At 44.1% G+C, this 13,401-nt stretch overlaps 1 protein-coding gene across 1 annotated transcript in view; it reads left to right on the plus strand.

Moving 5' to 3' along the window:
* The first annotated feature begins 4,796 nt into the window (after window positions 1-4,796).
* The window catches only part of SLC22A4 (solute carrier family 22 member 4), a 95,529-nt gene continuing 86,924 nt past the window's right edge, over window positions 4,797-13,401 (plus strand). The window contains exon 1 of the mRNA XM_060240499.1: window positions 4,797-5,236. Coding sequence (XP_060096482.1) covers window positions 4,844-5,236 — 393 coding nt within the window. The 5' untranslated portion in view covers window positions 4,797-4,843. The remainder of the gene's footprint in view (window positions 5,237-13,401) is intronic.

Raw genomic sequence — 13,401 nt, forward strand, 5'->3', positions numbered from 1 at the left:
TGAGACCCCAAAGTGGGATGTGAGTCTCTTGAAGGTGGATTGGGAGCCTAGGAGGGAGGAAGAGGAACAGGCTGAGCTGGAAGTTCTAGAAACATTAAAATCTTGAGCATTTACAGGAGAGAAATAAACACCGATTTTGTCCTGTTTGAAGCATCATTGGCCTGTCTTCCATCAAGGACAAGTAGGGAAGGAGGAATGCAAAATCCATGGCAGCTCCTTTCCCTGCCACCTCAACTCACTTAAGTCTCTTATTTTTCTCAACCAAACAGGGAACTAACTTGCCTTCTTACTTGCATACAGGCTTCAAAGCTAGTGCAGCTTGCAGATTTAATGCCTAGTACTCCTAGTACTGCTGAACTTCCATACAAAACTTCACAAGCACAATTACTAGTGATAGGAATTAGTTGCCTCAATAGTCTCTGGGACCCAGAGGTCCCTCTCCCCTCACCTTTGGTGTTCCTCTAGACAAGCCTAGGGTTCGATAGCCACATGGCATCCTAAAAAGCCAGTCTAAATTAACCAGATTAAAATGTGTGATTAAAGGACATAGTTGCAACACGTCTGCAAGCTGCCTGGAGCATCTTCCCTTTCTGATGGAACGGCTAAGCCACTCTTTCCCTATGAGGAAAGGTTGAAACGCTTGGGGCTCTTTAGCGTGGAGAAACGTCGACTACGGGGTGACATGATAGAGGTTTACAAGATAATGCATGGGATGGAGAAAGTAGAGAAAGAAGTACTTTTCTCCCTCTCTCACAAAACAAGAACTCGTGGGCATTCGATGAAATTGCTGAGCAGACAGGTTAAAACGGATAAAAGGAAGTACTTCTTCACCCAAAGGGTGATTAACACGTGGAATTCACTGCCACAGGAGGTGGTGGTGGCCACAAGTATGGCCACCTTCAAGAGGGGTTTAGATAAAAATATGGAGCACAGGTGGCTATTAGCCACAGTGTGTGTGTATATATTAAATTTTTGGCCACTATGTGACACAGAGTGTTGGACTGGATGAGCCGTTGGCCTGATCCAACATGGCTTCTCTTATGTTCTTATGTTCTCTCTCAGTCCAACCTCCCTATATGAAGTAGCCATGTAGTCTTCCTACATTTAGAAAGTATTTTTTCATTCCAAAGTTAAAAATATTACTGTTCAATGAGCACTAATTCTAAATTATATCTCAGCATACTTTTGCTTTAGTTAAATGCATGGGTACATACATGTAACCCCACATTCAACTAAAGCAAAAGTATGCTCAAATAAAGGCAAAACAAACCACTTATTAGAGCTGAAAGTCTTTGCTATTCATTTGCAAACAGAATGTGCTCTCGGATTTTGACTTTGTAATTATGAGGCCAATCCTGGGACCACATGTCAACAGCAGATGTTCAAAAATGGGAAGCAAGATATGTATATACGAACAGTGTATTTCTTGGAGAAAGGACAGAGGATTTTAGTGTACTGGTACTCTTGTAGTAGACTCATTGGTCTCCATTATCACCAGCAGTGGTGTCAAATAGGCTGAGAAAGAATTTAAGCAAGTTCTTCTCAATCTCTTTGCAATGCTACTGCACAAAAAAAGACTGGATACTGTAGATACATCATCTTGAAGTTACAGGAAAAGAAAGAGCACCATACTCCTCTTTAGTTTAGTTCTAAAGCTATATGAACCTGACCTTTTTAAATCTTGTTCTTCTGAAGTGGTATTGTTGCTTCCTTTGAATTCCCCAACATATCAACATTTTTGCAACAATCCCAAGATGACATGCATGGTCATTTCCTGAGTGGTTCTTCTTTCCAGTGGAAAGATTACTGAAGACTATAAAATGAAGTCAAAGTATAAACCACTACATTAGGGCCTGCTCAGAGTTGTTTCCACCCAGAGAGCAGCAAAACATAAAGCTATCCCTCATACTCCCAATGAACACTTCTTCACATAATGCATTATTGATTTTATTTATTTATTATTTTCAATTTATAGCCCGCCGTTTCCCGAATAGGCTCTGAAAACAGAGATTGTACATACTCCAAGTCTTTGTTTTTCCTGGCTTTATTAGAGCCTGAAAGCAGCCCAGGTCTATACCACTCACCTGGTGTCTGTAATTATTCTCCAGATATATGTAGACCAGTCTGAGGCAGCATTTATATCAGCTATCTGACAGAAAATTCTTCCTGGAGATTAGTTTAAAAAGCTAAGAAAATGCACAATACCATTCTCCCATTGAAAACCATGGGACTGAAAATGCTTACCTTCGGCAGGATGGCACCAGTACTCTATTTTGACCTTTTTCATGTGATGTAGTATGCATTCAAAAAGTTTGAAAAATAATTCCCAGCTATTTTTCCCCCACTTCCCTGTGGCAGATATTATACACTTTTAGGAGTCCCTCGCACACTGTGTGATATTAACACCTTAATTCTTATGAAACAATACAAAATTTAACAAAATGATTGCTATAGGAGATTTATAATTAAATTATTGAGGTAACCTGCATAAACTAATCTTTAATATCAGGAGTTTAAGATTTCACAAGTAACTGAAATATTCTGAACTGTAAAACAACTATTCCTTTATCCACAAACACTTCTGATGCTAACAGTTCATACACATAAAGGTGTACATATATATTTTAAGTAAATATCAGGAGTTTTGACAAGGGTTTAAGTAACTTCAGTTTCTTGTTGGTATTGTCTCTTTTAGACAGCTCAAAGCAAATGATGGTAGATACCCATATGCCATACTGAAGCGTACCCACTTTTTTCATCCCTGGTTTTGAAAAAAATAATTGATTGTAAAGAAGGATGTCCAAGGCCCTGTATAAAACCACCTATAATTGCACGCAGCAATCAGAACTGTCAATAGCGGCTGGACCGATCTCAAGGCACCAACCCCCCAAATAAGTGTCACTCACAAGAGAAGTTAACACCGCTTATACTCATAGGCACTTTGCTGTATAGTTTTTCTTTAATTATTTTTTTAAACCCTGCGTTCTCCATGGGAAAGAAATACCGCACACACTCAGAAGCATTCAATCTAACAAAAGAGTCTCCAGTGTGGTGTTAATTGGTGCTATGACACCTGCTGACACCTTTTTCTGATGTCCACCCAATGTCTGGATAAACATATGGAATGGAAGTTCACTGTGGCTATTAGCTACAAGGTATAGATACTCTGTATTCTTGGTGTTTGGGGGACAACAGTGTAATAGCTTCTGGAGTTCTAGCCCCACTGGTGGACCTCCAGATGACACCTGGATTTTGGCCACTGTGTGACAGAATGTTCGACTGGATAGGCCATTGGCCTGATCCAACACGGCTTCTCTTATGTTCTTAAGACAGTAGGCAGAGCAAGGCAGGCCTTTTGCCCAGCAGGGCTTTTGACTTACCACTGGAGAGCTGATTGACTGTCCAATTAAAAAACAAACATTGTTTTGGCAGCTCCCACCACAGCACAGGGATGTGACTGAAAGTAATGCAATAACAATATTTTAAAACAATATGTTCATTTACAAGATGTTCTGTTAAGCAGGACTACCTGAAATGTTATTATTGCTGGTGTAACCCATTACCTCACTCCCTGATATTTTGTGTTTGGCTCCACCTCTTACAAAAGAACATAAGAGAAGCCATGTTGGATCAGGCCAATGGCCCATCCAGTCCAACACTGTGTCACACAGTGGCAAAATTTTATACACACACACACTGTGGCTAATAGCCACTGATGGACCTCTGCTCCATATTTTTATCTAAACCCCTCTTGAAGGTGGCCATGCTTGTGGCCGCCACCACCTCCTGTGGCAGTGAATTCCACATGTTAATCACCCTTTGGGTGAAGAAGTACTTCCTTTTATCCATTTTAACCTGTCTGCTCAGCAATTTCATTGAATGCCCATGAGTTCTTATATTGTGAGAAAGGGAGAAAAGGAAAGGAAGTTTCAATTCCCTTCCTAATAATTCTTTCTCTACTTTCTCCATCCCATGCATTGAGGTGCGGCGACCAGAACTGCACACAGTACTCCAAATGAGACCGCACTATCGATTTATACAGGGGCATTATGATACTGGCTGATTTGTTTTCAATTCCCTTCCTAATAATTCCCAGCATGGCGTTGGCCTTTTTTATTACAAACGCACACTGTCTTGACATTTTCAGTGAGTTATCTACCACGACCCCTTGTGGCAATCCTTTTTTTCAAACTGGCTCCACCTTCTCTGACATCTGTTTTGTGGCTGGCTGCACCTATTTTGTGGTTGCACCCATAACCCTGTCAGAATTCGAAAGGAGCCTGCAGGCTCAAAAAAGACTGGATACCCCTGGTGTAAAGTACTAGAAATGTTTGACAATGTAAGAAAGCCACTTCAGCAGCATGGTACCGAGTTAACCATTTTCAAGAATACATTAAAAAAGATTAATGCCCAGTAACACTCCACACGTCTTGTGAATTGATTTCTCACACCCTTAGTGATCAGGAGCTATTTTTGTCTCTGAAAACAGCAGAACAGGCAGCACGACTTCCTCTCCAGAACCGTTACCATGTGGCTCTTCTTTCCAGATTTTGCAATGGCAGTAAACAATAACCGCAAGACAGCCCTTGCCATATGAGTTTGCCGGTCGTCGTGGCGACGAATTTCCCGCCAGGCACGCCTGCGTGCAAACCTCTCCCTCTTCCGAAAACCGCTTGCAACTATGGCGAAGCTTTTCCCGGGAAGGGCGCGGGAAAGGAGGAGTCGGCCAGCACGAGACCCCACCCCCGGAGGGATGGCAGAGCCAATCGGGTGGGTGCAGCGCGCCTACTTGCTGCCCAGACGGCGCTGTGTTGTGTTGCGCTTCTTTGCGCCTGCCGCTGCGATGCGGGACTACGACGAGCTGATTGCCTTCCTGGGCGAGTGGGGCCCCTTCCAGCGCCTCATCTTCTTCCTGCTCAGCGCCAGCATCATCCCCAATGGTTTCAACGGCATGTCTGCTGTTTTTTTGGCCGGCACGCCGGAGCACCAGTGCCGGGTGCCCGCCAGCGCCAACTTGAGCGGCGAGTGGCTGAACGCCAGCATCCCGCTGGAGGAGCACGAGGGGCGGCAGGTGCCCAGCCGGTGCCGCCGCTACCGCCTCGAGGCCCTGGTCAACTTCTCCGCCCTGAACCTGCAGCCTGGCCGCGACGTCAACCTCAGCCAGGTGGAGCAGGAGAAATGCCTGGACGGCTGGGAGTACAGCCGCGACCCCTACCTCTCCACCATCGTCACCGAGGTAGGGAGGGGCGTGCGTCCGGGGGCGGCTGGCGGGGTGGGAGTGCCGCTGATTGAGAAGGCGGCCGAAGGTGAACGGGTGGAGAAGAGCAACGACGCTCGAGTGGAGAAAATGGAGTAGTAGGGTGCAAAAAAAGGAGGGGCTTGGCTGGGGCCGTGTTGGCGAAGCTCTCCGAGGAGGAAGATGCCTTGGGAAGGGAGTCCGGAGCTCCCTCTCCAAGGTGAGGCTCTCCGTCGCTGCTGCCCTTGAGCTCAGGTCTCCACCTGAGCCGTGACATTTGCAGTTCAACAGGGAGAGTCCTGTGAGCCCCCCCCCCCGAAAAGGGAGGGGAAATGGAGTGTCGCCTTGCTGGATAAGCATCGGCTCGAATACTTCGAAGGGGTCGGTTTTATGGTAAGATTGGGAAGCTGCTTTGTCTTGCAAATGCGCAGACCTTCGTCCTCTCGGCTGCTCGCTGTGTGCTTGAAATCTTCGTCGCTAATCTTCATTCCCCGCCTTCTGTGCATCGGCAACGTGAAAACGTTGTTTTATTTGTGGGCGTTTGTGTGTGTGAGAGAGGGCGCAATGCCTAACGGACGCTACTCGCTGGTTATGCAGATCTGTGCATGAAGGACTCAACGGAAAATGAGGATCCCGTTCAGTGATCCAGGCCAGGAAACCATCCAATCCCCGGGTTTATTGTCGTTTGATGCCATCTCGCTCTGAGAGCTGCATCCATTGCAACGTATTGTGTGCTCGGTGATATTAAGTGACACGAACCATGGATGAAAGTCAACTGATAATTGTGTCATTAAGCAGTGGTCATCATACAGGAAATGTTGTGCTCCCAGTTGCTGCTGCTTCTGTTTCTTTACAGGACCACACAAGTTTAGATTTAAGGAAAGGTTATGGAGAGACTGTAAGGTTTCTTGGATTAGGTTAGTGTTTGGAATCCTGAATTCTTTTTGGCATCTTTGTTATTCACAGATTAAGCATGATCCTTTGGGGAGGGGGGGTGGAGCTGAAGAGGCGGTTAAAACAGCTTCCATCTGGAGATTACATACCCTCTCCAGTCCTCACATGCAGCTCAGAGACTGTGTTCTGTAGTTGCTGATTGGACTGTGATACATACCATAAATAGATAGATTTCTAGGCTGCTAATTAAACACATGGCATGGTACAAAGATATTTGTCGCTTTATAAGGCCAAGTTAAAAGTTTAATCAAGGCTAGATCTGATTATAATGTTCAGCAAATCAGGCATAAAATAGTCTAGAGCAGGGGTGTCGAACTCATTCGTTATGAGGACTGGATCTGACATAAATGAGATCTTGTCAGGCTGGACCATGCGTGTACCTATTTAAGATTAGGTAGCAGAGATATAAACTTTTTAAAGGACATCGATAAACATGACCAAAGATTTTTTTAAAAAACCTTAAAATAAAACATGCTTAAAACATTAGCACTTATTAATCTTAAAGGTGCTTTCTTTGTATCTCTCCCATGGGATCTAGGAAACTGGCCAAAGGAAGCTCTGGCTGTTACCCTCCCTCCCCAGGGGATCAGGAGGGGGAGGAGCCTCAGCCAATGGAGAAAATTGAGGTTTTGCTCTGTAGCTCCTGTGCGATTGAGCAAGCCTTGCAAAGCAAGTTGAGATGCAGAAGGAAGCAAGAGAGGGAGAAGCAGACAAGACCCAGTTGCTTGGGGACCTGATAGGAGCCCTCTGGGGGCCTGATTCAGCCCCTGGGCCACATGTTTGACACCCCTGGTCTAGAGTCACATTAGGTTATAGTTGCTTTCTTATTCTTTGTTTCTCTCTCTTTAAAAAAAATAAAATAAAAGCCTGATTGCCACAAACATTGGAACAGGCTCCTTCAAAGAAGAAAGCTAGAACTGATTAGCATTTAAATAGTTTATCAGACTTCCATTATTTTTTAACATCTGGAGATTTGAAGAGCATGTAGGGCATACAGTTTGACTATATGACCACATGTGGCTCTTTCACACACATTATGTTGCTCTCGCAGCCCCCACTGCCCTTGGAGAAGGCATTTGTCTCTTTAAATCACTTCGCCAAGCCAGCCCAGTGGCTTGTAGAATGCATTTAAAGTTAAGGTTGCTTTCTTTCCACCTTTCCCTCCCCTTCTATTTGCTTGCCTGCCTGCCTGTCTTCCTGTCTTGCGGTTCTCAGACATCTGACATTTATTCTATGTGGCTCTTACGTTAAGCAAGTTTGGCCACCCCTGGACTATGCTATAGATCACGTTTGGAAAGTTTCTGGGTGCCAGCCAACTACCATGTGGGAAGCTCCTTAAAAGCCCTCCAAATTTAAATTCAGTTATTTCTGCACTTTGCTGAAGCTAAAACAAATTCCATAAAGATTAACTATTCTTACCTAGAAAACAAATTGAGGAAATAAATAGCCATCTCACTCTAATACAAATCATAGCCCTCCTGGGCAGTGGCCCTTAACAGACACATTTTTGTGAGCAAAACATATTATTACAAATATTATAAAACAAATATGCACAGATTGATTTTTGTTGTCTTGTGGGCCCCTTGACAGCATCACTCACTGATGGTTTGTGGACCACAGTTTTAAGAATCCTTGTGACTCCTTTTAGCAAGATAAGATGTTTGCTGTCCTTCCTTCTCTCAACAGTTTGTTTATCATGCAGAAAGGGGGAGAGAGGCGGCAGAATGGATGAGCAAATTCTCCCACAACTAAAAACATAAATATTTTGTGCCAGGAGAAATGTGTTTCTTCACCCATTATTTGTTGGTTTTGTGATTGCTGTGTAGAACTGCTAGTGCAGGTGTCAGGAGGACACCTATTGTAGTGACTTTAAAAATGTTAGAGCTCTTTGTGTCTTTCCCCTCCTATACAAAGACCATAGGCCAGCAGTTCACAAACTTTAGCTCCACAGTGCACTCATTTTGATTAAACATGTTTTGTCAAACCCAAGCCCTCTCTTTGTTCATGGCACACACCAGACAGACCATTTTCAAAATATGAGCAGCAAGCGACGTGTTCTTTGGAGGCTTCCATTGTCTCACATTCTCAAAACAATGTTGTGTGACCCTTAACAGTTAAACTTTAGAATCAAGATTTTTAAATTATATATATATATTCCATGACCTACAAGATCAGGTCTTAGAAGCTAGCTATTCTGTAGGATCGTGATTCAAAAGAGTGTGACCCAACTTCTAAACAACCTTGCCCCTTGGTTGGATGAGAATTTTGCACCAGAGAGCAAGAAACTTACTTATTGGTTAATAACTGCATAAGTAGGGTTGCCAAGTCCAATTCAAGAAATATCTGGGGACTTTGGGGGTGGAGCCAGGAACAAGGGTATGACAAGCATAATTGAACTCCAAGATGGACAATTATGCCGCTGATGGACCTCTGCTCCATATTTTTATCTAATCCCCTCTTAAAGCTGGTGATAAGTCCTCAAGTGACATGTGGATCCACCCCCCAATGCAAATCTGCACTCCGCCATGGTCCTGCATCTGGCTGAAATCCCAAAGGCTTTGATGACCAACCCTTTCCTATTGGCAGCTCTTTACCCAAAGACTGCGGGGGGGGGGGGGGTGAGGCGCGGCGGGGGGGGGGGATGCAACACCCCATAAAGCCCTGCTGCTGCTGCCCTTAGGGATGGATTTGTGCCCTGCTGCTACCTTGGAAGAAGAGAAGCCTGAGGGGCATTCTGAGGAGCTCTTCCTCAGAACCAGGTGAAGAAGCCCAACGCAGCATGTCCCAGAAGAAGCCAGGCAAACAGGCTTCGTTAAAGCTTTGGCTGGAATGCTGCCTCGGGCTAGTCTTTCAAATGGCTCGGGATCCCTGTCCTGGCCAAGGCGGCTGCCCTTCTGGCGCTCGCTCGCCCTTCCCAGCAGTCCCTGCCTTCCCCCACTTTGGCCAGGCGACTGTCTGTCCCCCAGCTTCAAGCAACCAAGGCAATCCCGGCACCTTCTTTTCTGACACTGCCGCTCCCGCCCGCCCATTGATTAAGGGCATTCCCCTCCCCAGCAGCAGAAGCCGCCCACCGGGCTGCCTGCCTGCCCACCCACACCAGTTCGCCACCGCGAGTTCACCTGCCCTCCCTCAAGTCAAGGCAGTCAGAAGAGCCTGTCCCGCCGAGTCCCGCCACCCGCGTGCAGTCCCATCACCTGCTGGCTCCTGTAGAAAGCGCCCGCTCTGCCGGGGGTTTCCCGAAGTGGCTCTGCTGCGGCCCCTGGTAGAAAGCAAGGGCGCGGGGGGTGGTGATGCGGCTGGAGCCGTCGTCGCCTGCGGAGTGGCTGTGGGTGGCAAGGCGGCGAGCGCGGCCAGCAGCAACGGAGCAGGGGGCCAGCTGCCCATCGTGCCTTCCTCAGCTGCCTATGATCCTCTGGGGGCGGGGCTTCCCCCTCTGGTCAGCTGACTCGGCAGCAGCGTGGGAAGCAGTTACCCCCACCCCCCCACCCCGCTTCCAAATTTTTGGAGAGCGGGAGAGGGGGGCTGCAAATACGGGGGTCCCCCGCCAGGGCAGTGGGGTTGGTAAGCCTATGCATAAGTAAACTGAAAATCTGAGATGGGAAGGAGTTTAGAAGAACATTCAGAGAAAATTCTGTCCATAGAAACAGAAAAAGACCAGCTTCGCATAAAACATGGATTTCTAGTATTCAGTGAATGTGGATGACTATTATTGTCTGCATGCTGAGGGGCATCTCTGTACTGCAATCCTTTATAATGGAAAATATATTGTAACCAGTTCAGTTTTATACCCAAAATTCGTTTGATGGCTGCATTTTTAACTAAATCTTGCTCAATTAATTAGAATCTGGCCTATTAGATCCCAGAAACCACTCAAATTGGCTAGTGGTCTGGGGTGATTTGGAAGCTAGGTGACTGCAGATGCAGCTGAAAGAGAAGGAAGCTCATTTCTTCTCCTGAAATCGAGTGTCTCTGCTCCCAAATTCTTAGAAAATCCAGTAGGCTTAGTTTTCAGGTTAGCCGGTTGTCTGTGGACAACAGTAAGAAATGCTGGCATAGTCTTTACTTTTAGATTTTTCACAAAAAGCATAGCAAAACAATTACAACTATTTATATACCGGGTTAATGTAGAGACCTATACTAGAGGACACATGGGAACTCCAAATTGTCATCTGTTCTATACTCACAGACTCACACTTTAGTCTATGCACAAATTTGGATTTCTTAAAAATTAGCTTGCAAAATTTATTAAGACCTGTGTAGAAGATTCAGGCAAATGATAGGGTTTAAAAAAAAAACCTGAACAATTCACATGATCTGTCTTCCTCAATGCAATCTTCTCAATTTCTTTCTCATTCTAAATGAAAAGTACTATGAAGTCTTGATTCTTTCAAAATACGTTGTAGTGAATGAAGAGTTCAAATACATACATTTTTATTGCTGATAACTACACCTAAAGCAAACTTTCCATAAAAGGAAATACGTTCCTGCCCAAGAATGAAGATCATAGGGAGAGGCCCTCCTGACTGTCTCATCAGTTAAGCAAGCTCATCTGGTGACCACAATAGAGAGAGGACCTTTTCAGTGGCAGCCCCATAATTATGGAATTACCTACCCAGGGAGATGTGACTGGCTCCCTCATTTTCAGTCTTCAGGGGGCTGCTAAAGACAGTTTTATTTATTTTATTTGTGTTTGACTGATTTAGGGTTTTTTATTAGCAGTCCTATGAGGTTTTTAATTATGATCTTTATATATTTTTAATAATCATCGTTTTATTTACATTGCAAGCTGCCTTGAGTTCCACAATGTAGAAAGGTGACTAAAAGATGCTTTAAATAAATAAATAGTATTCCAGAGAAATGCACACTCCATGCATTTGCATTGCTAATGCTTGCTGAGGGAATTAATGTAATACAAGAACAAATGAAAGTGTTGCATCCTCCTATAAAGTGCTAAAACTATAATCCTATGCTAATTTACTGAGCAGTACCCCTCACTGAATATGTCTCATTTCAGATATTATATTACATTGTAGTCTGCAGCTACAGTTAAGAATCCAAACTATGATTTGAGCTTCCAAATGTGCATGTGTTAATTATGGCGACACAGATGGTCATTTACAGCAAATGATGGTTTAGAGCTGCTTTTCAGTGTTCATTTCTGAAGTATGAGACTTTTATAAGATCTTTGTTTCTGTGCTCCGGAGGATCACAATATTAAATGTGGTTTCCACGGAGCATTTTATATATGTATGTGTGTGCAATCGAACATCAGATTTGGCCTGACCTACCTAGCAATGCTTCTATTCTGGATTTAATGTGTGCAATCACATGCACACATCTCCCCACTCCCGAGTCCTGCCTGTCCTTACCTCATTTTAGGATGGGCTGGGACCAGATTAAATAACTACTGGGAACTTCCTGGTAGGAGATCTCTAAAGTGTATGCAGGGCAAGTTTCTCAGCTGAACGGCCAGGGCATGCAATGCACCTTTCATGTGCAGGAGCAGGCTGAATGCTTCTCTTGCATGTGTGCAGCCTGTGCCTCTCCTGGCAGTGGGGCAGGGCTTTGTGATCGCTTTTGAAGCCCGGATACTGCTGCATCAAATTCTCAGTGTGATCCCACCCTGTGTGTATACACACGCACATGTTAATAGCATGTTGTTCTGCAACAAACCTTAATGCACTATGTACTCCACATAGCAGCAGTTAGTTCACCATTTCAGGGTCATCTGACAGAAAGCAAGGACAGGATTAAATGTTATCTCCCTTCAACTGGATTGTTTCAGAATCTGACAGGCCTTGGGGCTAGGTTCTCTCTTAGTTTCTCACTTAATCACAAGCTTTTGAAAGCTTCTGTTTGTTTCAAAAAGCCTGTATAATTTTCAGAATTTTAACTTTAATTTTTAAAGATAATTGATTCAGTTATCTGTTAAAATGGAATTAACAAAATATATACAGTCTTGCAGATTTTTCTGCAATTACTTAGTTTTCTACTTTGCGGTTCCTGATTTAATCCCTGTGTCTGTGTTTTCTCTCACACAGGGTTCCAGAAGATTAGTGTTGGTTATTTGTTATTCGTTTGCCCCAAGGCGGCCACTCTATGTGCCAACTTGTTAAGTGTAGGCTAATGAATGTTGTTCTTCCTCTAATGCAGATGTGCTTTGTTTTTCCGGAGCTCTGTAAAGTTTCTGTAAAGCCAAGTTCATGATAAGGGTTCATTTTTCTCAAATCACTGGCACTGCCAACTAATTTTTAATACTGTATATTCATATGTATTTAACTTTCTTAGAGGGAGGAAAGGGACCAGAAAGATGTGTTTCTGACTTCGTTCTGTGCTGTTTATGTGCAAAACATTAGGAAAGTTTATTCTTATTCTGGCCGTTATGGAGCCTGTAGGAGGACGGGAGTTTTGTATTGGAATATGAGTTGATTACATCATCATAAACAACAACAACAACTTTGCCTGAATGTTAATTAGTCACAATAGTGGCAATTATCAAATTATTATTATGAACCGGATATTCCATTCTTTATTGATTGCAGACCTCTTTTTAAAATCTAGCTTCATCTTCAGATTTCATTCATTCATTTGATACTCTGCTCTGGGAGACCCATATTTGAATCCCCGCTCTGTCATGGAAGCTTGCAGGGTGACTGGGAGCTACTCACACATTCTCAGCATAACCTACATCACAAAGTTATTGTGAGAATGAAATGGAGAATGGGAGAATGACTTTGAATGTTGTGGTGGCTGATTTGGGCAAAAAAACCCCCATGGAGTTGGATGTTGTCTGCATTTTGATGATTCCAACTTCAAAATGATGAATGATTTCTCCCACAGCTTTTATATAGAGAGTAAATGGCATGAGTCCCACACTGATGAAAGCTGGTCTCCAATGACCTTCTGAGATTTAAGCCGCATTCCCTGATACGTACTTCTGCCTCCAGATGTCTTAACTAGATGGCGTATGTTTCACCATATCAAAGGCAGCAGATAAATCCATTAAGACCAACAAGGAAGCATAGCTCAGTACTCAATATGAGACTGTCAGCTAAAGGCACCAGTGATTCTATAACCTTGCCTGAAACCACTGAGTCTAGGGCAGATGAGTCATCGAGGAAGACCTGTTCTTCAACCACTTTTCCAATTACCTTTGCTCAGAAAGGGAAAAATAGGGGTTAAATATATTTGCCTGCAATATTTTTCTTTGG

This window comes from Heteronotia binoei, chromosome 5, assembly GCF_032191835.1.
Source record: "Heteronotia binoei isolate CCM8104 ecotype False Entrance Well chromosome 5, APGP_CSIRO_Hbin_v1, whole genome shotgun sequence".
In the NCBI taxonomy this organism is placed as follows: domain Eukaryota; kingdom Metazoa; phylum Chordata; class Lepidosauria; order Squamata; family Gekkonidae; genus Heteronotia; species Heteronotia binoei.